Here is a 24600-nt window from a genome sequence, read left to right on the forward strand (position 1 = left end):
TGCTAGACTGGAAGCACTTTAGGGCCCCGATCCTTGCTGGGACAAGAGCCAAGGCACCTTGGTGCATGGCAGCACACTCGATACTGTAAAGGAGAGGAAAGTGTTCACAAAAAATTTGTCTTCTGTGTGGGGGGAAAGCTGGGAGTGATGTCAGAAGCTCCTCTGCCCAGCCCTGCCTCCAGATGATAATCAGTAGCTACTACAGCTAAACCTTGTGTGATCACCTACGGAACTCACCCCAGAAGTGTTTCATGTGGAACTAGCTAGCAAACTCCCTGGAGCACCACCACTCACTTTCCAGAAACCATCAGACACCTGCAGAAGCCCCAGAGCACTGCAGGAAAGCAAACTGGCTGATCCTTCGAAAAGGTGAAGGACCTCAAAAGGACACTGATCAAAATCAGAGCTGCTCAAGAATTAAGGAAAAAGTATCATTAGTGGCAGCAATTAATATGGATTTGTATAACCTCTGTGCTTTGCTGGGGACAGGAGCACTGTTCTACTGTAGTACCTTCCACCAGGCATCCGACTGCTACCTGGCAGTTTGTAAAGAAACCAAAAAGGAACAATATTGAAATACCACTCAGATTTAAAAAAAACCAACCAAAACGCCCAGTACTGGAAATGACATCATGAGCAGAGACTCAACAAATCTTCTGCTGAGTTATTCCAAGATTAGTTCCCAACCTGAAAGAGAACGCAACTGAGTTTGGAGGAGAGAGGAACAGCGATACCAGCTGGGGAGATTGCCAGGTAAACTGGGAACAACTGGTATTTCAGTGTAACAGAAATACAGCTCTCAGTACAACTCCCCACGTGTTGATTCCTCACAACCGTTGGGAGCAGCTGCCAAAGTACAGCAAATCCCTACAACTTTGCACACAAACCCTGCTGCAGGCCACCTCTGGCTGCCTGATCCCCCCTTCTGCCTGCAGCCCTCCGGAGAGCAAATCCTGCCCATAAATCCTGCCTGCACAATCCTGCCTGCACACGGAGCAGGCAAGCGGTTTTCCACAGCCACATCCTGCTCTCATCAAACCCACAGAACAACTGAACATTCAACATATACATCCCAGTCACATTACCCCGTGACACACCGCTGGCCCACCTGGTATTTTTAGGTTCCCAAATGGCACATTGAGAGATTTATTGAGCTTAAAACCACCCAGCGCAACTCCAGTGACGAATGAATCGATATGTACCAAGGCAGGGGCAAGTGGATCTTCTCTAGTTACACCAGTGGGTGAATAAGGATGGATTCAGTGTGTAAGAATTCTTTACCCACCTTATTTTTTAATACAATTTTAATTTGCATCTCTTCTTTGGAGAGCACAGGAAGGGCTAGGGGCAAAGGACCTAACAGAAACAATAAATGGTGACTAAATATTTTAAAATATAGGTACTTATACTGAAATATCAAGCCCTGTAACAGCTTCTGTGTACGATATACACAAATTTTTCCTCTAGAGATCAAGGGGGTGTCAGGATGGGTCTGAAATTTCTAGAAACAACCCAAATTTACAGACCTTACAACATGCAAGAGACCTCTCCAAATGGTGTGAACAGACAGGTGTGAGTCCAAGGCACAGACACTATTTATTAGACATATAACTGTAAAATAATTTGCACATTTATAGGACAGACTCCATTAGGTAAATCATTAGTGCATGGAGTTATTTTCAAATTAAGAGGCCAAACCTCATCTTCTGCTGAGAACTAACACCAAGTGCAATTTCACTGGTAGGCACGTTTATTAGGTAAATGAAATAATACAAAAGTGAGCAAGGGGATTATAATGCTTCTGTTCGAGGGAAAAAGGCAAAAGGCGAAACTCGGGGCACCGGGTAGCTACTCTGGAAGGAGACTGGCACAAACTGTCTTGAATTTTGGCCCCTGCCTTCGCAAGCTGCCCTCCCGGAGAGGAGGCCTCGCAGCAGAGCGCTGCCTGGCTGTCCCCAGACCTCCTCAGCTGCTGTGTCAGCAAAACAGCAAATCCAAACAAGCGCACAGACCAGGCTTGCCCAGCTGGAGCCACGGATCAAGCCAAGATTGGTGCACGCACTTTACAAACGACGTCTGCCAACCTTCAGGGCAATTATTTGTGTACAGCCACAGTGAGGTGAAGGCAGCGCTGCAACGCCACGGGGTTTGCTGCCCTCTGACTGCGGGACAGAGATGCCGGCGCCTCCAGCCCAAGCTGGACATCCAGAGCTGTTTGTGTGACCATCCTCAGCCCCTCTCCCAAACTGTGAGAAACTATTTCTTCAGAGTCCAGGAGAGGCAGAGTTAAGCCAGGCTGCTCAGAGCACAGCCATGATTCCCGCCCAGTGCTCCTCAAGGAGCTCACAATTCCCCCTCCCTGAATCACAGTGCCCCAGCGTCCCAGAGTGTGTAGTGAGGATCCACTGGATTATACTGGGATCACAGAAAACATCCCAGGGAGAGGAAAAGAGTTACAGCCCATGTGTAATTGCTGTTGTCATTGCTGAGCCACCACTGAGTTGCCTGTCCTATTTCCAGGCAACTCGTAGCATCCATCCTACGTAACACTGACCAAAGCAAGAGCGCGCGTCCAGGAAATAACGCCAGTCATGACCCAGGACACGGGCTCTACACTGGAGAGCATGGGCTCCACGTAAGAACTGTGGTAGGAAGCAGCTGAAAATGGGTCACCAGTGCATCCGCCAGCCAATTCAGGGAAGGCAATCCGGGCTATGTAACCGGAGAAACAGCCCAAGGTAGAAAGCGTTTGTTCACAGCACATCTCTGGATAGGACTTTGCTTCCTACTTAACAAGTGCACTCCTGGGCTGCACAGAGCCCACTGCGGTGGGCTGTGGATCCAAGCACCGGCAGCAGCTACAGCATGTGGTGTTCCACCAGACAAATGTCCTACACACAAAGATGAAAAGGAGCCCCGGGACTCTCATCCATGGGACTGAGGAGAAGGACTTGGGGGTGTTGATTGATGAAAAGCTCAACACGAGCCAGCAATGTGCGCTGGCAGCCCAGAAAGCCAACCGTGTCCTGGGCTGCATCCCCAGCAGCGTGACCAGCAGGTCGAGGGAGGGGATTCTGCCCCTCTGCTCTGCTCTGGTGAGACCCCCCCTGCAGTGCTGCGTCCAGCTCGGGGGTCCCCAGCACAAGAAGGACATGGAGCTGTTGGAGAGAGTCCAGAGGAGGCCATGGAGATGATGCGAGGGCTGGAGCACCTCTGCTATGGAAAGAGGCTGAGAGAGTTGGGCTGGTTCAGCCTGGAGAAGAGAAGGCTCTGGGGAGATCTAATTGCAGCCTTCCAATACCTAAAGGGACTGCTTATCAGGGAGTGTAGTGACAGGACAAGGGATAATGGGTTTAAACTAAAAAAGAGGAGATGGAGATGAGATGTGAGGCAGAAATCCCTCCCTGTGAGGGTGCTGAGGCCCTGGCACAGGTTGCCCAGAGAAGCTGTGGCTGCCCCTGGCTCCCTGGCAGTGTTCAAGGCCAGGCTGGATGAGGCTTTGGGCAACCTGGGCTAGTGGAGGGTGTCCCTGCCCATGGCAGGGGGTGGAACTAGATGGACTTTGAGGTCCCTTCCAACCCAAACCATTCTGTGATTCTATGACTCTATGACTCTCTTACATGTGCTGGAAGAGACTCAGAGCTGGTTGCAGCAGAAATCTTAAAGCGAAAAGACAGAAAAACTTCTAAGTGTCAGCAGTGATGAAGTAGCCAGTATTTCCACAGATCCTACCTTCAGCACTGTCCTGGGGCGTCCTCGTGTCACAAGCTTGGTGAGTGGGACTGGGGTGTTAGGCAGAGGCGCCGGAGAAGCAGCCCCAAAGAGACACGTGTTAAGCCACTGCATTCTGGGAATTACCCACCACTTTGGGCTGAGTCCGAAGCTCAACCTTCCATGGACTTTTCATCTGCAACTTTGTGTTTTCACCACGTCTGAGAAGAAGATTTGGGAAAAGTATTTTCACGGCATCACACAGCTCTGTAAGCTCTTTGTTCACAGGGATGTCCTAGAGGGGAAAATCAGTACAGATAAGCAAGCACGTGGTATGATTTACAGTCCCTCAGGAAATAGATATTGCGATATATTCAGCGCTCTCTAAACCCAGACACAGAATTCTGACACAAGGTTGTGAGATCCAGGGCTGTTAGCCAACACCACCACATTACTGGTGGATATGAGATTCCACAAGCAGCAGCATTGTGCTCCCAGGGCAAGAAGCAGAAGAGCTAAAGTGGGGTGAAGCAGCAGGAAGATATGGGTTTTCATGCAAGATCTTCACTGCGCTGCCAAAAGACAGTGAGCTAAAGAAGTGTATAAAGGTGGAGAACACCCTGTCAAAAACAAACAAACAAAAGATCTGGAAAGAAAGTCAGGACAATGCCAGGACAGACAGCAAGCTCAGAAGAATAGTCTACAGGAAGAGAAGGTAAAACAGCTGGGAAGGAGGAGGCACATGGGATAGCCACTGAACGACAGAGGATGTCAGTCAATACAGAGGAATGACAGTCAATCCAGTCAGCAGAGCTGAGGTGCAAACCTCCCCATGCTAAAGCAGACCTTCACACTTAGGTGTGCTAGTTTTGCCTTCATTTCCATTGATTAAACCCCCATCTTCTATACACAGATCTCATGTAATCACCTCAGACATAGTCACCTACATTGTATACGAGTTAGGCAATACAAATCCCTCCTCAATAAACAACTGAGTAACAACTTCTCTTTTTAGGAATTTCTGAATTTGCAGACAGCCAGATTCCTCCCAGTGCCTAGCACCGAGAACCGAGCCCTGCTTCCTCCACACCCTGCTGCTGCCCCAAGCCCGAGCAAAGCCTGGTTCGGTGCATCCACACACCTTGGTGCTGCTGCAGACACACAAAGTGGGGCCTGAGCACATACAGACATGCCCATTTCAGGTGGGGCCATTCCCTCCATATCCAGCCCTCACTGGGCAGCAACACCACCAGAGCCAGAATCCCTCTGGTAGCACTTTGTTATTCATACACCACACATTCAACCTCTTCCCTCCCCTCTTCTTTCTGGTGTAACACTTACTGGCAAGTCCAGGATCTCTAGGCCAGTGCCAGAATTCGCTTGTAGGGCTTTGAGGACCCCGCAGCAGCCTTCGCTCTGCATGGGATTTCTGGTCATCTGCAGTCCGAACAGAAACAGCAGGAGGATGTGTGACATGGGGGATTTTTGTACGATCTTTGACGTTACCAGTGGTCCCCAGTGGGTGGTACCGGTGGGGTTTACTTCAAGTACCAGTAAGCAGTGAGCTTACAAGTGGCCATCCCAGTGCCGCCCGCATGCCGAGCTGGACACTACTGCTGCAAAAATAGGATGCTACCCATGCTGCAAGACACGGCAGGACAGGCTGCAGTTCACACAGCGCCAGGCTCACAGAAATCTCTGTTCTCAGAGGAAACTGCTGGTTACAAGCCCTCTGTCTTAATGAGAGCATACTGCAAGCAGGGAAGCAAGGAGGCAGACAGGCTGGGGCAAGCAGCTCCCTGATTTCACTGTGGATTTGTTCTACGAGTTCCAATCCGGGATGTACATGCATCAGTGATGTTTAAATATGGATAAGAGGCTCCAATACTTTCCTAGGAAAGTTACTTACATTAAGTCTTTTCAGAGTCTTGTTTTCTTTCAGGCCAGCTGCAACGTGCAGAGCTCCTTCCACTGAAATACGGTTGTTGCTAAAAACAGATAAGAGGCATGCTTCACACACTGAGCTGCAGGTTCTCCATATCCACATCACTCAGGTAAAGGATATGCAACCTCCTGCTTCACCCAGCACTGAAAACATATCCAGAGGGAATTTAGGGCAGCTCCTTCCAACTGAACAACTGTATTTGGGAGGCTGGAAGCAGTGAGGAGTTGCCAAATCCCACAGTCCGGCAGAGGTGAGGCTGCACAACTCCACACCCCCGGAGCGAGGCTGACCATATATTTCCAATAGGTGCAGACACAAATGTATGCAACATGCATACAGCCAGCCATACAGATCAACCCAGAGAGAAACCCTCAACATTCACGCCTTGTCCCTCTCTCTTCCCATGCTTGTTCCTCCCCAGAGCACTTGGTTCCTCCCCTAAACATCCCCCTTGTGCAATCCCCAGATGCTCTTCCCCCACATCCCCCACATCCACAGCCCCTCAGCAGTGACCCCCAGTTTAAGGAGAGGGATACAAGGATGACAAGGGGACTGGAGCATCTCTCGTATGAGGAAAGGCTGAGAGAGCTGGGGCTGGTTAGCCTGCAGAAGAGAAGACTGAGAGGGGATCTGATCAATACTTCAATATCTAAAGGGCGGATGTCAAGAGAAGGGGCCAGACTCTTCTCTATGGTGCCCAGTGACAGGACAAGGGGCAACAGGCACAAACTGGAACACAGGAAGTTCCATCTCAACATGAGGAAAAACTTCTTCCCTCTGCGGGTGACGGAGCCCTGGGACAGGCTGCCCAGAGAGGTTGTGGAGTCTCCTTCTCTGGAGAGATTCCAAACCCGCCTGGACGCCATCCTGTGCCACCTGCTCTGGGTGATCCTGCTCTAGCAGGGGGTTGGACTAGATGATCTCCAGAGGTCCCTTCCAAGCCCTGCTGTTCTGGGATTCTGTGATTCTGTGAGAGGAACTGGGATTTGGGATGAGACCAGCAGCACTACAATGTTGTAGTGCTCCCTCTGCCTTATGCACCGACTGCTCTCTGCAGGCAGGAGATCCGACTGGCTACCGGGGCTTCGACCACCACTGCAAAATGGGAGAAAACGTGCAGCAGGAGCAGAGTCTGACTCACCTAACATTGAGCTCTTCCAGCACGTTGTTGGTTTTAAGAGCCTCCCCCAAGGCAGCTGCTCCACTGTTGCCAAAGCCATTGAAGGAAACATCCAGCACTTTGAGGAATATGTTTGCCTGTGGAGTGACACAAACACACACTGAAAGTCTGCCTGTCACTTGATTCAACCTTGAAGAAATATCCTGCCTGTGCACTGCTGTTCCTTCTACTGTCCAACCAGAATTGGGGGCTTGCGCCACTAGTCCTTGGATGGCACGTATGATTTGCATTATACAAGAGGTAAAAATAATTTACTTTAGTGGTCCCTTTCAGTCTAAAAAGCTGGAAGAACTGTTTCCTATTTTAGTGAGAGATTACTTCCTTTTAGTAGAGTAAAAACTATATAGACTACAAAACGATTTCTGTATTGATTTATGAATCAAAAGTGAAATGAAACAATTCAAAGCATTCATTTTGGTAATTTTGACTCTAACAAGGGAAAGAAGTCGAAATAGAGAAATGAAAACATATGCAAAATGTCAATAGACAATGGATGAATTTACTTTCTTAGTTCCAAGGTCTGTATGATCCCAGATGATAGATGGCTGCTGGACAGGCAAGGGCACAGGGTACACCGCACATCATGGCATTCATGCTCATTTAAACAGATAAAGCTTCATGTGAGTTCTCAAAATTTAAAAACAGGAGTGAAAACATTTCGTACCCCCAAGCCTTTGGCCAAGGCAGCAGCCCCCTGGCTATGGAAATGGTTCCAGCTGATTTTCAGTTCCTTTAATCCAATGTTTTCTGCTATTGCTGTTCCAAGAACTTCACCTAAGAAAAAATACACGAAGCCAAACAGTTTAAGAGTTAAAATGATTAGCTGCTTTGCAAAACAGGAAGCTTGGGTTAGTTTAGGGATTTCTCTGCAACTGTCTGTATTACCTCCAGGCAGGCAATTAAAACTACAACATATTATTTTCTTTTATACCTCATTTACCATAAACGCAAAGCAGAAGCTGCCGGACAATAAAGTATATGTGTTCTCTGACCACGGGTTGCAAATGTAGCTGAGAAGGAGAGAAAATCCAATCACCATATCACAAAGCCAGGGTCTGCTGCTCATGCGTGGAGATCTGACTGCACAGGCTCATCCTCCTGCCTGACGCGAGGCTGAAAGCTGAAACCAAGCAACCAGGTATCTTCCCCCAGTCGCTCACCCTTCCCAGCTCTGGCCTCCAGCCAGCTGAAGTCTGCTCCTCCATTCAGCTGGCAGAGAAGCCAGCTCTGCTCTCTCTCTAATCCTTCCCAGAGCTTCTGTGCCATTACAAAGCCTGAATAGGTGTCCTCAGCAAGTGTTCTGTGAGTTTCCAGTGGGGCATGAATGAAATGAGGTTGTCAACCAGCACAGCAGAAAAGGAAGGCATCGCCATGCTGGAGGACAAGCTTGATAGGACAAGAGGAAACAGCCTCAAGTTGCGCCAGGGGAGGTTTAGGTTGGGTATTAGAAAAAAATTCTTCACCAAAAGGGTTGTCAAGCACTGGAACAGGCTGCCCAGGGAAATGGTGGTCACCATGCTTGGAGGTATTTAAAAGGCAGGTAGATGTTTAGGGACATGGTTAGTGGTTGGATTGGCAGTGTTAGGTTAACGGTTGGACTTGATCTTAAGGTCTTTTCCAATCTAAACGATTCTAAGACCAGAACGCTAGGGAGAGCTGTTTGTAAAGGCAGCAGGAGGTGAGCAGGATAGGGGTGGATAGGAAAGCAGCTGTTGCAGCCTTCACGAGTAAATATGAGGAAAAAAGCAGAACAGATCTGGGCAGGAACCAAGTGAAGAAGACTGAGACTCTCAGAAGACTGAGAGGGGATTTTTTCAACACTTATAAATATCTAAAGGGCAGATGCCAAGAGGACAGGGCCAGACTCTTTTCAGTTGTGCCCAGTGACAGGACAACAGGCACAAACTGGAACACAGGAAGTTCCATCTCAACATGACGAAACTCTGCGGGTGACGGAGCCCTGGGACAGGCTGCCCAGAGAGGTTGTGGAGTCTCCTTCTCTGGAGAGATTCCAAACCTGCCTGGATGCCATCCTGTGCAACCTGCTCTGGGTGATCCTGCTTTGGCAGGGGGTTGGGCTAGATGATCTCCAGAGGTCCTGTCCAACCCTACCATTCTGTGAGTCTGTGACTCTCTGAATGGCTGGTGTGTTCCCAGTGGCCAAAAGAGATGAGGATTATCATTTCCTCTCTTGTGAGCCAGAGAAGCCCACTGAAGACATGGAGGATCTTCAAGGAGGAGGCTATAGCAGGGGAGATGTGATGACTAAGGGTTGTAAAGCAGTGGATGGAGAGAAGATGGTGGATTTTTCATGAAAGACACAACCAGGGGAGAATGTGGATCTGACAGACAGCATGGGATGAGGCACGGGAGAGGAAAAATTCAGTATCTCCCTTTTTGAGTGTGTACCCATCACAGACAGTGTTGGAAGTAGAGGGATTTGGAGCACAGTTGTAGGGTGAGACCAGGAGTAGGGAGAAGATTTGTGCATCTTCAGCCTGGAGATAGTAGCAGAACACGTGGCTGGGGCTGCCCAAGGACGGCCATAGATGGAGAAGATGAAGCACATGCCAGTAAGGTGCAAAAAGCAGATGAGCATAAAGGTTGAAAACTCAGGGATTAGCGACGACATCATGAGGAGTGTTCTGCAGATGCGGACAGTCAGGAAGAAAGGGTGGAGGAGTTCAGCCCAGCACAAGTGCACCTGGTGAAACCAGGACAGACAAAGGCCCAGGGAGCAATAACTGGATTTCATCACATCACACAGCATCACTGGAGCACTGTGAATGCAAGGATGTAACAGCGTGCTTGGAAATCGAGAACCAAAGAGAAAGCAATATGCACTAACAAGGTTGAGACCAACAAGAACATGGAAAAGAAATACCCAAAGTCATTAGCAAAGGAAGTCTTCAAACCACAAGCCGTCGAGGGTGGCAAAGTATCAGGGAAGCACAACTGCCTGCCCGTTCCAGTCTCACACCCTCCCCTTGGCACCTGCAGTCACCTCTCAGGGACAGGGAGCTAGGCAGAAGGATTGCTGGCTAACTCCGTTCTGCTGGGGTTTTTCTGCTTTTATTGAGTCTTTTACACACCTGTGAAAGCTGAAATAATGCTCGAGAAAAAAAGCAAAGGATTGTTCAGTGAAAGGAAGACCATCAGAACTTGGGAAACAGGAAGAACAGGGGAAAGAAACAGAAGAGGTAAATCTTGTAATACCATAAGAAAAGGCAGAGAATGAAGACGAACGAATGACGATAGCTTGACACTGGTTTTGCCTGCAGAGCCAAAAATACTTTTCAGGAAACTGAAAATATTAATCAACCCTGCTCTCCAAAGGTCTGAGGCAAGGAAGCGACTCATTAAGCTGCACTGCCAACTGCAGCAGCACCCCTCTGTGCAAGGTGCACAGACAGCACTTTACCTGCTTTGTCACCAAACATGTTGTAACTCAGATCTAGAATTTCCACTTTGCTGTTTGCTGTGATGGCATCCGCTAAATATTTCGCTGCATGATCATCAAATTCATTTCCTGAGAGCTGGAGGGACACAATTGTAGTATTTTCTAGAAGCATAGCGGAAAAGGCCTTAGCTCCTTCAACGCCTAATTTGTTGTCAGATAAATCAACAGCTGGGGAAAAAAAAAAACATTATCAGATCATCAAATCATATCAGATCAGATGCCAGGGAGGCGCCTGACCACTACGCTGCAATGGCAGAAGCAGTGCCAGACTTGGAAAATAAGAAAGCTGAACCTGATCTAACAGAGTATTTTAGTAGGAAGAACAGAACTTCATTTTTGAATTCACAGCTTGTCCCTAAGACAGGCTCATTCAAGTTTTGCCACATGAATACGGGACACGAGACAAAAGCGCTCCTTGTACATCTGTGCTTCCTACTCCAGGCACAACCTACACTCAGCAAAGTTATAGCAGATTTCCTGGTTCCATCACAGCTTGAAAAAAAGCGTAGCCTGGGAGAGACAGCAAAGCTAAATGTAACACCATGAATGGACAGACAGACACTGAGACCCAAATCTGAGAGCATGAACTTCTCTGCGCGCCTACATACAGAATGAATTTTCCTAGCACAGAAGGAAGTAGCAGAACCCTAAACCTCCAATACTGAATCCAATGACTAGAAAACAAAAATAAGGAAATCCCATGTTAACAGGGGCTTCAGAGCACTGAAGCTGTCCCCTTCATCCATGATGACTTCCTGACAAAGCAGATTAGAGTTCCCTTAGCTGTACGAGAGTTGTGTTCTCAGCTGTCTAAACTGACCTAGTTCTTTGCGAATAAAATACACCCTTCGGTGCAGCATGACTTACAGGAAAGTTCTGCATGTATTGTAGCATGGGCCTGGAGATTCAGACACTGAAACAGGAGACGCTTTTCCAGCAAGTGCAGGAAAATGTGACACAGAGATGAGAGAGGCTCCACGCAGAGCCATGCTGGGTCTCTGCTCTGCGCTCTTCACACAGAAGCACAGCACAGGGACTGTCTCTGCATGCAACGACCTCAGGTTTGGCAGGGCTTGTAGTGCTTCTGGGTAGGTGCTGGTACAACCAGTTGTATCCCACCGAACTGCCTTTGCTGCACCTCAGCTCTGCGTAGCCAGCGCAGGACCCTGCCACGTGTAGCCCACAACCCAGATAACCTGTCCATCTATAACTGGGACTTGCTACTTAAATTATGAAAGGCAGGAATATCAACCCTGGAAAAGCGGGGACTAAAACCAGGATCTCTAGATGCAGCAATGCCTGACTGAGACTTAAACTGAGGAAGCACTGCTCTGCTTCCGCTCTCTGTATCTGTAGTGTCTCTGGTCTAATACTACAGAGGCATCAGACATGTGGAATGTCCCTGGGAAGAGCAGACGTGCTGCTGCTAGAACAGAGCCTTGCAGATTCGCTCTAGATAGGCCTCTCTTCCACCTGTCCCTACAAAGAAGCCTCGTTTTCCTAGATGCAAATCCTGCAAATTCAACTTAGAAAGCCTTAACCATTATTAACCACATTCTCTGGATAGTCTACGCTTCAGGCGGATGTTTCTGATCTACAGTCAAAGCAGAAACTTGCTCTTTCTCCTGGCTTTCCAGCAGCTTCACAGGAATAACAGGACTGGGCTGATTCCAGTAAGTGGCATCCTAACTTCACAAAAGTGAAGGCTATGAATCCAGGTGGAAAAAGGTGACGAAGCAGCACAGTTGTAAACACTCCCTGTTCAAACAGCACCCCAGTTCTGGAACACTTTTCACACACAGAGAGACACTATGACAGCAGGACTGGTTAAATCCACAAAGAAGTCAGCACAGTTTCCTCCCCTACAGCAACACAACCACCAGAGAACATGCAGACCTGAAACGTAGCAGTTTTCTTTCAGCATCTCCGCAATTGCAGCTGCCCCTTCTCCCAGCAACCAGTTGTCACTCAGGTCTAAGGTGAGGACAGAGGTATCCACCACCAGGGAAAGGGCTAAAGCCTTGGCACCCTGCAACAAAAAGAAAAAAAAAAAAAGCACAATACGTCAGTTGCAGTTTCACTGGGCTCACAAAGATCTTGTGAATGTTTCTGTTTTGGCTCCCCTCAGCCTGGCAGGGCTTGGGGGAATTTCACAGAACAATCAGCAGAATTGTGCAAAAAGATTCCCCTTTTAAAACCATTTAAAGCTAGGCTGGAAAAGCAAACATGGAATATGGTTTATGGTCAAGAGATTTCATTTCGCTTATGCTAATTAAAAATTAATTTCTCCTTCCATACAAACGATGAATAATACTTCTGCTGTATACTTCACGTTGTAGAGGAAAAGGGAAAGTTTCTGGCCCACTGTGCCCATCGATGTACCTCTCCAGACATCGCTTCTACCTGGCACTCTGAGTACAGCCATAGTAAGCACCCCTTTAGCTTACTTACTGCTGCTCTGAATCCTGACCTCGACATTTAAGAATCTTCTACTGCACCAGTATCCTGATCTGTTTCACTGGGATTTCTTGGGAATTTCAAAAATATTTAAACAGAAGTATGCCAATCACCTTCTGATTACTCAACAGATACTGCAAAATCAAATTATTTTCTCCAGCCTTGGATGTCATACACAGGGAAATGAACTGGAAGGGACCTCGGAGAACTATTCCAGAGAAAATAAACTCAATAAAATAAACAGAACAAAAAAGTTTATCATAAAAAATTAGTATGAAAGGCCACGCCCTTTTCATGGTCCAAACTATGCGTTTCCAAAATGCCATGCCCACTGAAAGCAGCTTTCATGGATGCGACTGCCTGACACAAACCAATGTGTGAATGTACAAAAGGTTTATAATTCCTTCCTAAAAAATATTAATTTAAAAAATGTGAAGTACTCCAGGGGAGACAACACACTCTCATGCAAAATTCTCAACCTGAGGAGAAGAGCGGTACTGACACACCTGCACACCTCCCACCTCTCCTCCCATGCCTGGGGAAGGACACAGCTCCCGCTCCCGAGCCCTGCAAAACAAGGCCCTGACAAATCCCCGCTGCTCGACAAACACCAACCCTCGTGTGGCACAATGCCGGCCCCTGAGCGGTATCTGAGCCACCAGCAAGGCAGGAAAGGGAGGGTCCTTGGCATAAAACTTGGGTTGCTCTGATACTCCCAAAGAGTTCCCACAGCATTTGTGTTGGGGGAAAGACAAAACTGACAGTCCCTAGGTTGGGGTGTCCGCACTGGTTCTGGCTCTGGCGAGGGACCACAGCTAAGCGTGACGGCGGGGTGACGGCAGGGGACAGCCCCGGCTGGCTGACGGGGTTCACAGTCCCTCTGACGCCCCAGGGCCCCGCAGGACATGACCCTCAGGCAGGGTGGTGCTGCTGCCGTCCCTCACCCGCGGGCCCAGGCCACGGTGCCGCAGGCTGAGCGCGGGGCCCGGTGTGCGCCGCAGGAGGCCGGAGGCCGGGGTCACGCCGCAGGCCCGGCACGCAGCCAGGTACCGGCTCTCTCCTGCCACGCCGCCCGCGTCCTCCTCGCCTGCAGGGAAAGAGCGTTGGGGAGAGTTTCGCCAAGTGCTCCCGCGAGGCCCCAGCGCCCACCGCGCTGTTGCTGTTCCTTCACCGCCACAGCGGGGACGCGGCCCAAGCCCGGGACCGAGCCGGGCCTCTGCCTCCCAGGACCGGCGGGACAAGCCCGGCGTTCCCCTGGACCCACCCCGAGGACACCGCCCGCGAAGGCCGGGCCGGATCAACCCCGGTCAGCGGGGCCGCCTCACGCCGCACCCGAGCTCCCCCCGTCCCCGTCCGCGCCGCTCCCGCCGCCCTCCGCCGCCGCCATCTCCGGCCCCGGCCCGCCGCACCGCTGCCTTGGCGACGGGACGGGGCGGGGCTTCGGCGGGGCGGCTCTGCGGCGGGGCGGGACCGGTGGTCCGCAGTTCCCCGGCGGTCGCCATGGCGGGCGCGGCGCTGGGCGGGGTGTGCGGCGAGCTGCTTGACTACAAGACGGCGAAGTTCGTGCTGACGCGGAACCGGCGGGTCGGGCTGCTGCACCGCCTGCTCCAGCTCGGCGTGCTGGGCTACCTGCTCGGGTAGGGCGGTCCCCTCCCGCCGCGGCGAGCCGGCCGTCCGCGGGGCCCGGCCCTCCCGGAGGCGGCGGGTCGGGCCGGGGGTCCCCTCAGCGCGCCTCGCTCCCCCCGCCCCTCCGCAGGTGGGTGCTGCTGGTGCGGAAGGGCTACCAGGACACGGACCGCGCCCCCCGCGCCGCCGTTGTCACCAAGCTGAAGGGGGCGGCGGTGGCCGCGGCGGGGGGCGCGGACCGGCGGCTGTGGGACGCGGCGGACTACGGCCGGCCTCCGCAGGTATGGCCGGGCCCCGGCTGCAGCCGCCCCGGGGTGTGTGTGTGTGTGTGGGGGGGTGGTCGGCGAGGGCTGCTGTGAAGGAGGAGAGGCGACGCTAACGCTGTGATCGGAAAGTGGGGAAAAAGAGGAACGTGTCGCTCTGCTGCCGGGGCGTGTGAGGCCCCTCCTGAAGGTGCCCTCTTGCCTCCTAGGGAGAAAACGTGCTTTTTCTGGTGACTAACTTCATCGCTACGGCGAGGCAAGCCCAGGGCAGCTGTGCCGAGGTAAGCAGGCTGTGCTGGCCCCAGCCCGGCGGGGTTGGTTCTGTAACGCCTGGTGTGCGGCCGTACCGGGGCCGGCTGAGCCCAGCGCAATACCAGACAGAAGGGAAAACCGGATTTTTATTGAAAAGACCCCCAAGTCCCCTCATTCTCATCGCTCCATAGGTCTTACTCACTCGTTTGCGCTTGCTCTGTCATACCTGCACGAGCCGAGACGTCTGTCCAGACGGTGCGGCTGGAATCGCTTGTGGTGACCAGCAGGACAAGGGACACGGTGTGCCGGGGCCTCACCAGCCCTCTGAGCTTCTCAAGGGGTGGTGGCACTGCGTGATCCGTGCAGGCGTCCTGGTGCCTTTGGACAAGGGCCGCTGTGGGGCGGCTGCACTGTGTTGCCCTGTTGCCGTTCCATCTCCGCGCTGCAGCTGGGATCACACTGCCGTCCCCAGCTAACGCCTTGCTTCCTTCTGGAGTCTCGCACACATTCTTGATTTCTTGACTTGCTGCTCCATTCGCTTACCTCTGCTCTGCCATTTTTCCTGCTGCTTTTACACACGCTCCACGGATACCTGTGTCATGTTTCTTGTATAACCCTCTGCTGCAGGACTAGCATCCTCCCCGTTTAGTGTTCCATTTTTATGAGGAATGGAGCACAAGGTCTAGGTGGTTTCCCAGTCAGCCAACACTTAGCAGTACATGTTCTCAGGGAGAAATCTTCCCTTTCAGGCTGGATTCAGGCCAGCTCCTTAACTGAACTCTCCCAGGCTGGACCCTGCTTGGCAGACAGAAGCAAATGTCTTTTAAGCTGGGACACTGCTGGCACCTTGTGCCTGAGCCAAACCCTGATGGTCCTAATGGTCCCTTTGGCTTTCGCTGCAGACCCCTGTGCTGTGCCCAGCCTGATCCTGCCTCCCAGCTCCCTGTGCTTCAGGCTGCTGGCCGGGATACTCTCCAACCCTCGGAAGAGGAGGACCAGCCCCGGTTTTGAGTCAGAGAAAATGGTATTAATGATCCCTCTTAAAAATGTTGAGAACTCCTGAAGTACTGATAGCTGCAGGAACATCCCCAGGGGAAGATGTGTGCCGGAGAGCATTTCAGGGCTCTCACTGGCATCTCCGTGTGCTTCATCTTGCAGTGTGCAAGCCAAGGGTACAGAGGGAGCAGAGCATTTCATCCCATGGCAGTGCTGTGCTGTGTCACAGCCTTTGCCCTGTGCTGCTTGCCACTGGTTCATGTTTGGAAAGCTTTGAAGATTTAGCAGTGACAGCTTTTGTCTTTGCAGGAAGTTGTGGATATTCTTGATTACCAAAGTGTTCTGTGCTGGCAGAACAGGGAAAAGTCTGGCTGGGGCCGGAGGCAGCACCTGAACATGGGATGGGTTGTTTAAGCAGCTGATGTCTGTGTTGAGCTCAGATCTGTGGCTGAGCTGTGACTTAACCTCGCAGGGAGACCTTTCAGTGTTGATCCGGAATACTTTGCGTGGTTGGAAACCCTCTGCCTCTATTTGCAAGGCGCTCTGAAGGTTAATGAAGATGATCAGAATAGACTTAGAGCCAGAGGCGTTAGGCAGACAGTGCACCTGCTCTGTCCAGATGTGAGCTCTAGGGCTAAGGGACCATTTCACATAAATCCTGGTCTCTAGCGCATCCAGCTGTGCCCAGCTCTTACAGGTCCAGATGCTGCTGGTGCATGGGCACTGGTCTCAAGCAACACAGGACCATGTCCTAAGGTGATGAAGGGTGTGTTTAGATTTTGGGAGAAGCCTCATCCTTCTTAGCTCAGATGCTGCTGGTGGTTTGTTCTCCAAGAAGGTTCACTTTGCTTCCAGGCCCTGCTACGTGGCTGCATAGCTGTTGAGAGCTGGGAGTCAGCAATTCCTTTTAATAAGATTAAGAATTAAGTCATTCTCTAGCCACATATTTGTGACTAGAGAAAGTAAATATAAACCTTTCAGCCCTGAGGTTCCTAGTGTTGATGCACAGATCTCTGCTGCCAACACAAGAATCAATTTGCTGCCCTTGTCTGAAATCATCCCTGTCCCAGGAACACAGACGATATGAATTCTGAGCAGCATCTGAGCTCTGCTGTGAGCACCTTGGGGGATGCCTTCTAAAACCAGTAGTAGTACACCTGCTTGTCAAGAAACCCGCTCTAAATGCGGCTGTACTCGTATTCCTGTCCCGTCCCAAACCTGCAGTCCTTGGGTAGGTTCCTAGAAAAATTTGTTACTCCTAATTTTCCCAAGCTTTTAGACCCTTCCACAACCAAGATGCAGCAGTGGTTTAGAGAGCTTTAGGAGCACAGATCCAGGGCCCGTGAGGGCTTTTAACCGAGTCTAGATCTCTTTGCTTCTCTCACAATGCGCTCATGGCACACATAACCTGGTTTGGATCGTGCCTGTGGAGAATGCCAGCACCGACAGATTTTTTTCAAGGCTCATTTCCACTGAAAGGTGGTAGGGGAGGTTGAAACCTTCTTGCCTAGGTTTTAGGTTTTCTGTAACACCATCGCAGACTTCAGTACATTAATTTCTCCCAAGCTTTGCAGCTTGCGTGCCCTGAACACCCAGAAGTGTCTGTCTGCCAAATGGCACTTGTCATGGGTCTTGTAACCTGGGCTTGGGAAGGGACTGATACGCTCATCTGCAAATACCTGTTGTCTGGGTCCTTCTGGAGCTGAATCCTTGGCATCTGCGTCACAGTCACACCACGTGCGTACAGCATAGAGCCCCTCGCCCAGGAAAACAGAAATGGAGTTGAGTCCAAAAACAAGACAGACTGTGCTGACGGGGTGTGGGGCATGCGTGGACCAGTGTACTAACCAGCCAGTGCTGTGCATGCAACCAGGCCTCGGCATCCTCTTACCCCTCTATTTTCCAATGTTTTTTCCTTCTCAAATCACCTAGATCCCTTTTCCATGTCTTTTCCTCCTCCCCTAAACATCCCATCCCCTAAATGTTCTGTGCAATCCCAAAATGATTCCCACAGCCCTAGGCAGTGACACCCCTCCCAGCCCAAAGGCGCTTCAGAGCGCTGCTCCTCTTGGCTCTCGGTGGTGGGTTTCACACCTGGCACGAGGGGCTGCGGCCGTCCTGGGATGGCAGACCCCCCCTTTTCTGACTCTGTAACTGGGGTTTCCCCACCTGCCTCTGTGCCCCCCGGGCTTGGGGAGGTGGGTTCTGATGGGCTGGGGATTCCTGCAATGGCCTGGGCGCAGCTGGGGGAAAGTGTTACTCGTATTCCCCCACCTGCCATCAGTCTCTGTGTTTAAAGAGGAGCTTTTTGCTGCTTCTGGCAACCAGGTGGGTCCAGAGTGAGGGTGAAGCTTTCCATCTCTCTTGTAAAACTTGCGTTATGCTGTATTTAGGGTCTCTTCAGCTCTTCCCCAGGAAAACTGTGGTGGTGCTTTACAAGGTGCTTAATGGGCTCTGCCATTAAGGCTCTCCTGAACCCAGCTGTGCTTGTTCCCAGTCCCAGCCGAAAGGTCTGAGCCAGCTCCAGAGGCTTCCTCCGCCTCCGAGGCGGAGGAGGCGAGTGCCCCAGAGAGCGTGGAGGCAGGCGGGAAGGATTGCCCCTCAGAGACACCTCTCTCCTCGCTGGCTGGAGGCTGACCAGGTTCTGGACGTGCTGGATGTCTTCTGTAAGCGTTTGGGATGTGCTTGGAGAAACAGGAGCAGCAGCGCAGAAATGTGGGTGAGTGACAGCGTGGCCTCGGGTGGCTGCGCAGGCAGTAACAGCTCTTCTCTGTGTCTGTCTTAGAGCCCCTCTGTTCTTGATGCGAAGTGCACAGAAGATGGAGACTGTCCCATGGGAAACCCAGTGGTTCATGGCAACGGTACTGGATGCTTTGCTAAAAAACCCAACCCATAAGATCATTTAATTCCTCATGTTTGGTAACAAATAGATCCATGGAGGTGCCTGATTGCCCCACTTCAGTGCTTTTTGGAAGTGGGCACGGAAGTGCTCTCCAGCCATTTATTCTTGGCAAAACCTTAGAGTGACGTGTCATGGCCGGACGAGCAGGTGTTGCGGCACAAGGCGCTGTCACAGCAAACACAGGGGTGCTCTGTGTCTGATCTTAGCTGCTGGAACTGAAACCAGTGTGCCGTGTGATTGGCAGGTTTTCCTTTTGTTATAAAACCTGGCTTTTATTTCATGCTCGTCAATATTAGCAGCCCACGTGAGTTCAGCTGGAAAAGGATGTTTCAGCTCTAGGAGGTCGATTGCCAAAGCTTTGTGTGCAAGATTGCCCCAGCTCATCGTGTTCCCACCCAGGGAGCGGGTGGCTTCAGCAGCCACAGGGCAGGAGAGGCTGTGCTGGACAAACAGCAGATTCTTGTCTTTCTAAAGCGTTCGGCCTCGAGGGAAGGTTTCACAGGGAAGTTGTTGGGTGGGGAAAACACTGAAAATGATCCCGGGGTCATCTTTGTGGTTCAGGTTTTGAGAAGGCCAGAACAAGCCTGTGGCACCATCCCAGGAGGGGAGCTGCAGAGAAGATGTTTTGAAAAGGAATGGTAAATGATACACAGCATCTCATTTCTAGGGATAAAAACTGGGAAATGTGTGATGTTCAACACCACCCATTCCACCTGTGAGATCTATGGCTGGTGTCCTGTGGAGAACAGCACCCTGCCCAGGTAAGGCACAGGGTGAGGGGGCAGCAGATGGTGAGAGCTTCGGTTCCTTCCCTCTGGGCTCTGTGTACCCAGAGCGTACTTGCCTGAGAGGCTGCCAGGCTCAGGGAGATCTTTGGCATTGATCTACCGGTCAGAGAACTTCATGCAAGAGCATTTCTTGCATCTGTCCATTGTAGCCAACGTCCTGTGATTGTGGAAGGGACTGCAGAGCGAGGGGAGTGGGGACGTGCCTTGGCTGCTGGGCAGAATTTGAGTTCATTGGTGGTTGTTTTCCAGGAAACCTCTTCTGGCTGAGGCGGAGAATTTCACTCTTTTTATAAAAAATACTGTCCACTTCACCAAATTTAACTTCTCCAAGTAAGTATGATGCTTCTCTGGCCAGACTCTGCGTGCAGCCTCGTGCAGCCTCTGCGCTGAGCTTGTCTGCCTAGGGCTGAACGGTGAGGCGTCCGGGAAGCCAAGTGCCATCTGGGACGGGTGCTGGCTCAGGCAGTTATGGTGCGTGTTCAGGAGAATGCTGGTCACCTCAGTGGCACCTGTGTTTGCAGATGTGAGAACGGTGAGATGGGGAGCCCTCAGAGAGAGGGACTGGTGTCTGTCTGCCTGTCTAGAGACCGCAGACAGAGCCAGACAAGGCCAGTCATTCCCAAGGTGTCATTTTACCCCATCTATTTTTGCATTTTAGTCCTTGCAAAATGGTTTCACAGAGGCCCAGCCCTGACTGTGCTGCCAGACAGGCAGCAGACATGGTATCACCCTGCTATCACCCCGAGGGCGCTGGCTCCAGCTGGGTTGTTATGTCTGGGGTGGGAGCTAGCTGCCCGGGAATAAAGGAGAAGCACAAAGGCGGAGCTGGGAGGGGAAGGACCATGGCAGGCCCTGGGAGGGATGATAACTCCATGTGCGATTCCTCTGGGCCGGTTTCCCTCCACCCTCTCCAGCTGAGGCTTTGGGAGAGGCGATGGCTGTCTGCCCCCGAAGGAGGAGCGTTAGTGGTCCCACGCCAGCGGCAGGGTCTACTTTTCAGTCCTGCAGCAGGGCTCCCTGACCTCCCGCACCCCACTCCACCTCTGACAGCTCCCCTCTCCCCTGTCTCAGGTGCAATACTTTGCAAACCAATGACCCCACCTATTTCAAGAGCTGCACATACGATCCGTTCTTCAACCCATCCTGCCCTGTCTTCCGTGTCCGTGACATGGTGGAGGCAACTGGAGAGACCTTTGGGGACCTCGCGCTGCTGGTACTTGTTTTTTTAAAAGTATGGAAGAGGACTCCAAATTCCCCAGGGATGTGGGCAGGGGGCGGGGACAGGCCTGACCCCTGAAATGCTGTAGGAATGTGTGATCTGTGACTGTCTGAACAGTAAAGAACTCGGCAAATCTCTGATCCCGTGCTTCTCCTGGAATAAAAAGTGTTTTGCAGGGGGGGAGCATAGGAGTTCACATCAAGTGGGACTGCAACCTGGATCACCCCGCTGCCTGGTGCCAGCCGCAGTACTCCTTCAGCCTGCAGGACAGGAGGTACAATTTTAGGTGAGGATGCTGGGACAGTGGCCACACGGGCCTGTGAGATCTCCGTTTTCCTGATTTATGCTCTGAAAGGAGCAGCAGGGACAGTGGGGATGTGGTATCAGCATGGGGTCTGTCAGTACTGGGGTGCCGTGGTACTTCCCGCACCTCGTAGCTCTGCTCTGGGGCTGTGCAAGGTGTTACCTGCCGGAGGGCAGGAACGTGGCTGTCCGCGCCCATGCTGACCCTGAACTGGGCATGCTGGGAGCTGCGTGCTCCCAGTGACCCTGGGCTGGGTGCACAGTGGACACTGACGTCCTGCTGCTGATGCCAAGCTAGTGAGTCATGACATCATGTGCATTGGTCACGTCCCGGCCCGCTGAAGGACACAGGGTGTGCACAGGCACAACGTATAGCCCCAGCAGTCATACGGCGCCGGCAGCCCTCTTCCCTCGCTGCCTGCGCAGAGCTGCCACGGCTTTCTGAGCCGCATCCGACATCTCCTGCAGAACTGCCTCCTACTACTGGGACTCCCAGCGGCGGCTCTACCGGAACCTGCTGAAGCTCTACGGCATCCGCTTCGACATCTCTGTGCACGGCCAGGTACCGCCTCCTCTGCAGACCCCGCGTGCGCTGTCCTGGCAGCCCCGTCACCGGGGCTGGCTCCTCGCAGCACTCCTTGCTGCTCTCAGCCCCATGGCTTCCCGCTGCTGGTGCTTCTCCACACCCTGGTGAGCTCTTCACCTCTTTCCAGAGTTTTCCAAACAGAGCAGGAAAAAATGGTCTGTCCTGCTTGAAGAGAAACTTGTTGGTAATGCCCTGAGCAGGGAGGCTTCCCTCGTTGGGTGTTGCGAAGTGCTAGGCCCTGTAGGCAAGGTGAGCTTGTCTGGGCAGAGGGCCTGTGGACATCTCTGAGGATCTCGTGGTGGGAGCACCCTGGCAAAGAGCAACCTGAACTTTTCTGAACCTGGACAATTAATCCCTTCTTGATTAATTGTACCCTCGGGGACAAAAGGCATGGACGTGACCGTGGCTGACGCCACGCTGTGCGGCACCACCGACAAACTCAATACTCAACTGTACAGGATGGAGCCTGCACTGAGAGGACTTGCCACCCCAAGAGATGTCCACAGCTGTCTGTCATGCTTAGCAGTGGACCTCCAGTCCAGGAGGTGTGGAACAGGAGAGAATAACCAGGGGAGAGACAGGAACCCAAAAATCTCTTTCCTCAGAGATACCAGACTCATTTGAGCATAGGGATGCATCACGTCAGGGCGGTGTTTGCTGGGATGTCCCATGGGTGGCAGCTGCTGGGGTCCTGCAGCAAGAGGGAGGCTTGCGCTGCAGGAGTAGGTGGGTCACAGCAACCTCTGCTGCCACCGTGCCACAAGCTGCCTCAGTCCCTCCTGTGACAGCCAAAGGGGTTTTGAGTCAAGGCAATAGCGGTCAGGTTCCTGCAGCTGGGCACAGAGGAATGACCCCAGTTTCCTCCAGCACCTCCCTGGCTTTGAGCACGCTGCCCAGCCCGTCCCCCAGCCCTCTCACCGCTCTGCGCCTGCTGTTTCTCACCAGGCTGGGAAGTTCAGCATAATTCCTACTGCCGTCAGCTTCGGCACCGGCATCGCGCTCTTTGGTGCTGTGAGTACTCCAGATACGCTCTTTTCCTCTGATCTGTGGGTTGGGATTTGCCACTCATCTCGTGTTCCCCTGCCTGCCTGGGCGTGAGGCTCCCTGTCTGGCAGGGTGTCAGCACCCGTTTTCCTATTTGTGATCGTTAGCTGTAATGACACTGTTGGATCAAGGATCCCGAGCACTGTCAGGGGCATGTCTCATGCCGGCCGGGGATTTGCGTTGACCCTGGGAAGGTAACGCTGGGGCATTGCTGGCTGCCCTGCTCCAGCTGTGCTGGCCAGCAGGAGGGAGCACCTCCTCTCTGTTTCCCCTGACTCTACGGGGAGCCAGTGTCCAGCTCCAGCGCAGACGTGGCGTTGTGGTCGTCGTGATGGGGCAGCCCCTTGTAGAGCACTTCTGTGGCTCTTCCCCTTCAGCAGAGCAATGGGGACCCTGGGCTCCCCACCAGCCCCCTCTTTGCTCACCCGAGTCCCTCATGTGGCTGTGACAGCGGCTCTCCACTAGACCAGCCCTCGCCCTGCGTCCATGCGTTGCCACCCAGATGATCGCACCCGACTTCCTGTGCAGCGAACGGGAGCGGGCTGGCCCAGAGAGGACCTGGTGGAGCTCGGGGCGTGGGTGGCCTGGGTTGGAGGCAGGGCAGGCTTGCTGGCCGGGTGCTGGTGGTCGGCCTGCGGCCGGCTGCAGGGCTTGGTGGGCAGGGGGCCTGGTGGTCCTGTGGGAAGTGTCGCTGCTGACTGCCCTGCTGCGTTGGTCTGTCTCCAGGCCACGGTGGTCTGCGACCTGGTTCTGCTCTACCTGGATGCGAAGGCTGACTTCTATCGGAAGGAGAAGTTCGAGGAGGTAAGGACAGGGCTGCTTCGGAGAGCTGAGGTCTCACACTCCCTGTGGGGAGGGGGCAGCTCTTCAGAGTGCGTCCTGGCGCTGTGCCGGTGCCGACACTGCGGTGCAGTCACAGGTTTTCTGGCTGTGCGTGATGCCCCTTTGGCACTGCCCAGCCCTGGCGAATGGGGGGGTCGCAGGGTGCAGGCTGGGAGGCCCCCGCAGCGCAGGAGAGCTGCCAGCCCTAGCTTGGGTCACCTTCAGCTTTACCTGGCCAAGTCTTGGAAAGCTCTGAGGACAGAGATCCCCCAGCTCCCAGTGAACCGCCCTGGGGCTGCACCATCCCACTGGGGGGGAAAACGTTGTTCCTAAAGCCTGTTCTCGAATCACAAGTGTGGCGTAGGTCTCAATGAATCTGGTCGCATGGGAGTGAGCAGAGCAGCGCCTGCCTGGGCTGTCTCCAGTACACTCAGATGCCCCTGTTCCTTTCACAGGCAAAACCCCCTAAAGGTAAGACCGAGGCTGCAGCGTAGGGACATCAGGAATGCTCCGCCACAAGCACCCCTCACTCTGGAGCAACCTCCAGGTAGATGCGATGGGGACACAGCTGCGGCCCAGGTGGAGGTGGCCTGGTTCTCCTGGCCCCAGTGTGCGCTGCTGTGTTTAGGGTCTGCCTTGCCTTCAGAAACACTTGCATCGGCAGAAGTTCTCGGCTCCTGGAGCACAAAGCTATCCCCTGTGCAGCTCCCAGCACTGAGCAGAGCCGTGCTGTGGAGCTGCTGCGGGAGCTAGAGCTTGCTGAGAAGTGGCTGGCCCATGCTTGGCACAAGAGGCTTAAAGCACTTTGCGCTTCTCCACGTTCCAGATGGCCGCAGGGCTTGATTTCCCATGAAAAACAGAGACGCAATGAAATAAAGCTGTTCAGAAAGTGAGAGGTGGTTCCTGCCTCCTGCCAGGGCTGATGCTCAGCAGGGACAAGTGCGGCCCCAGGCCGAGCCTGAGCATTTCAGAGGCGCTGAGCCGTGCGTTCCACCCGTCCTGGGCTCTGTTGGCCTGGTGCAGGGCAGGGACCAGCCGGGTCCGTG

General features: G+C 52.7%; 2 protein-coding genes across 13 annotated transcripts; one reads left to right on the forward strand and one right to left on the reverse strand.

Moving 5' to 3' along the window:
• Positions 1-572: 572 nt before the first annotated feature.
• On the reverse strand, positions 573-14154 carry LRRC74B (leucine rich repeat containing 74B). Of its 4 annotated transcripts, XR_012838157.1 has the most exons (11): positions 14086-14154; positions 13698-13840; positions 12193-12325; positions 10258-10464; positions 7501-7610; positions 6798-6913; positions 5621-5699; positions 5053-5148; positions 3863-4006; positions 1286-1356; positions 595-687 (listed from the first exon to the last, which is right to left on the reverse strand). XR_012838157.1 is itself a non-coding variant. In XM_075769748.1 (10 exons), the coding sequence occupies exons 1-10, from the start codon at positions 14138-14140 to the stop codon at positions 676-678; spliced, it is 1095 nt and encodes a 364-aa protein (XP_075625863.1). In that variant the 5' UTR covers positions 14141-14154; the 3' UTR covers positions 573-675. The 4 variants fall into 4 exon arrangements, 3 of the variants coding, with proteins under 3 accessions (XP_075625863.1, XP_075625862.1, XP_075625861.1); XM_075769748.1 differs by lacking the exon at positions 1286-1356 and having other exon boundaries at positions 573-687; XM_075769747.1 differs by lacking the exon at positions 595-687 and having other exon boundaries at positions 753-1356.
• A 36-nt stretch (positions 14155-14190) lies between these two features.
• P2RX6 (purinergic receptor P2X 6) lies at positions 14191-24194 on the forward strand. Of its 9 annotated transcripts, none has more exons than XM_075769758.1 (12): positions 14192-14390; positions 14510-14660; positions 14852-14923; positions 18676-18751; positions 19460-19553; positions 19830-19910; positions 20652-20793; positions 20976-21085; positions 21571-21664; positions 22556-22699; positions 23459-23536; positions 24010-24194. In XM_075769758.1, exons 1-12 carry the CDS (start codon positions 14254-14256, stop codon positions 24046-24048), a joined length of 1218 nt encoding a protein of 405 aa, XP_075625873.1. In that variant the 5' UTR covers positions 14192-14253; the 3' UTR covers positions 24049-24194. The 9 variants fall into 9 exon arrangements, with proteins under 9 accessions (XP_075625868.1, XP_075625873.1, XP_075625864.1 ...); XM_075769749.1 differs by having other exon boundaries at positions 20976-21073; XM_075769754.1 differs by having other exon boundaries at positions 14193-14390; positions 20966-21073; positions 22634-22699; positions 24010-24150.
• Positions 24195-24600: the final 406 nt, after the last annotated feature.

The sequence above is a fragment of the Balearica regulorum genome, chromosome 17, assembly GCF_011004875.1.
Source record: "Balearica regulorum gibbericeps isolate bBalReg1 chromosome 17, bBalReg1.pri, whole genome shotgun sequence".
Classification (NCBI taxonomy): Eukaryota; Metazoa; Chordata; class Aves; order Gruiformes; family Gruidae; genus Balearica; species Balearica regulorum.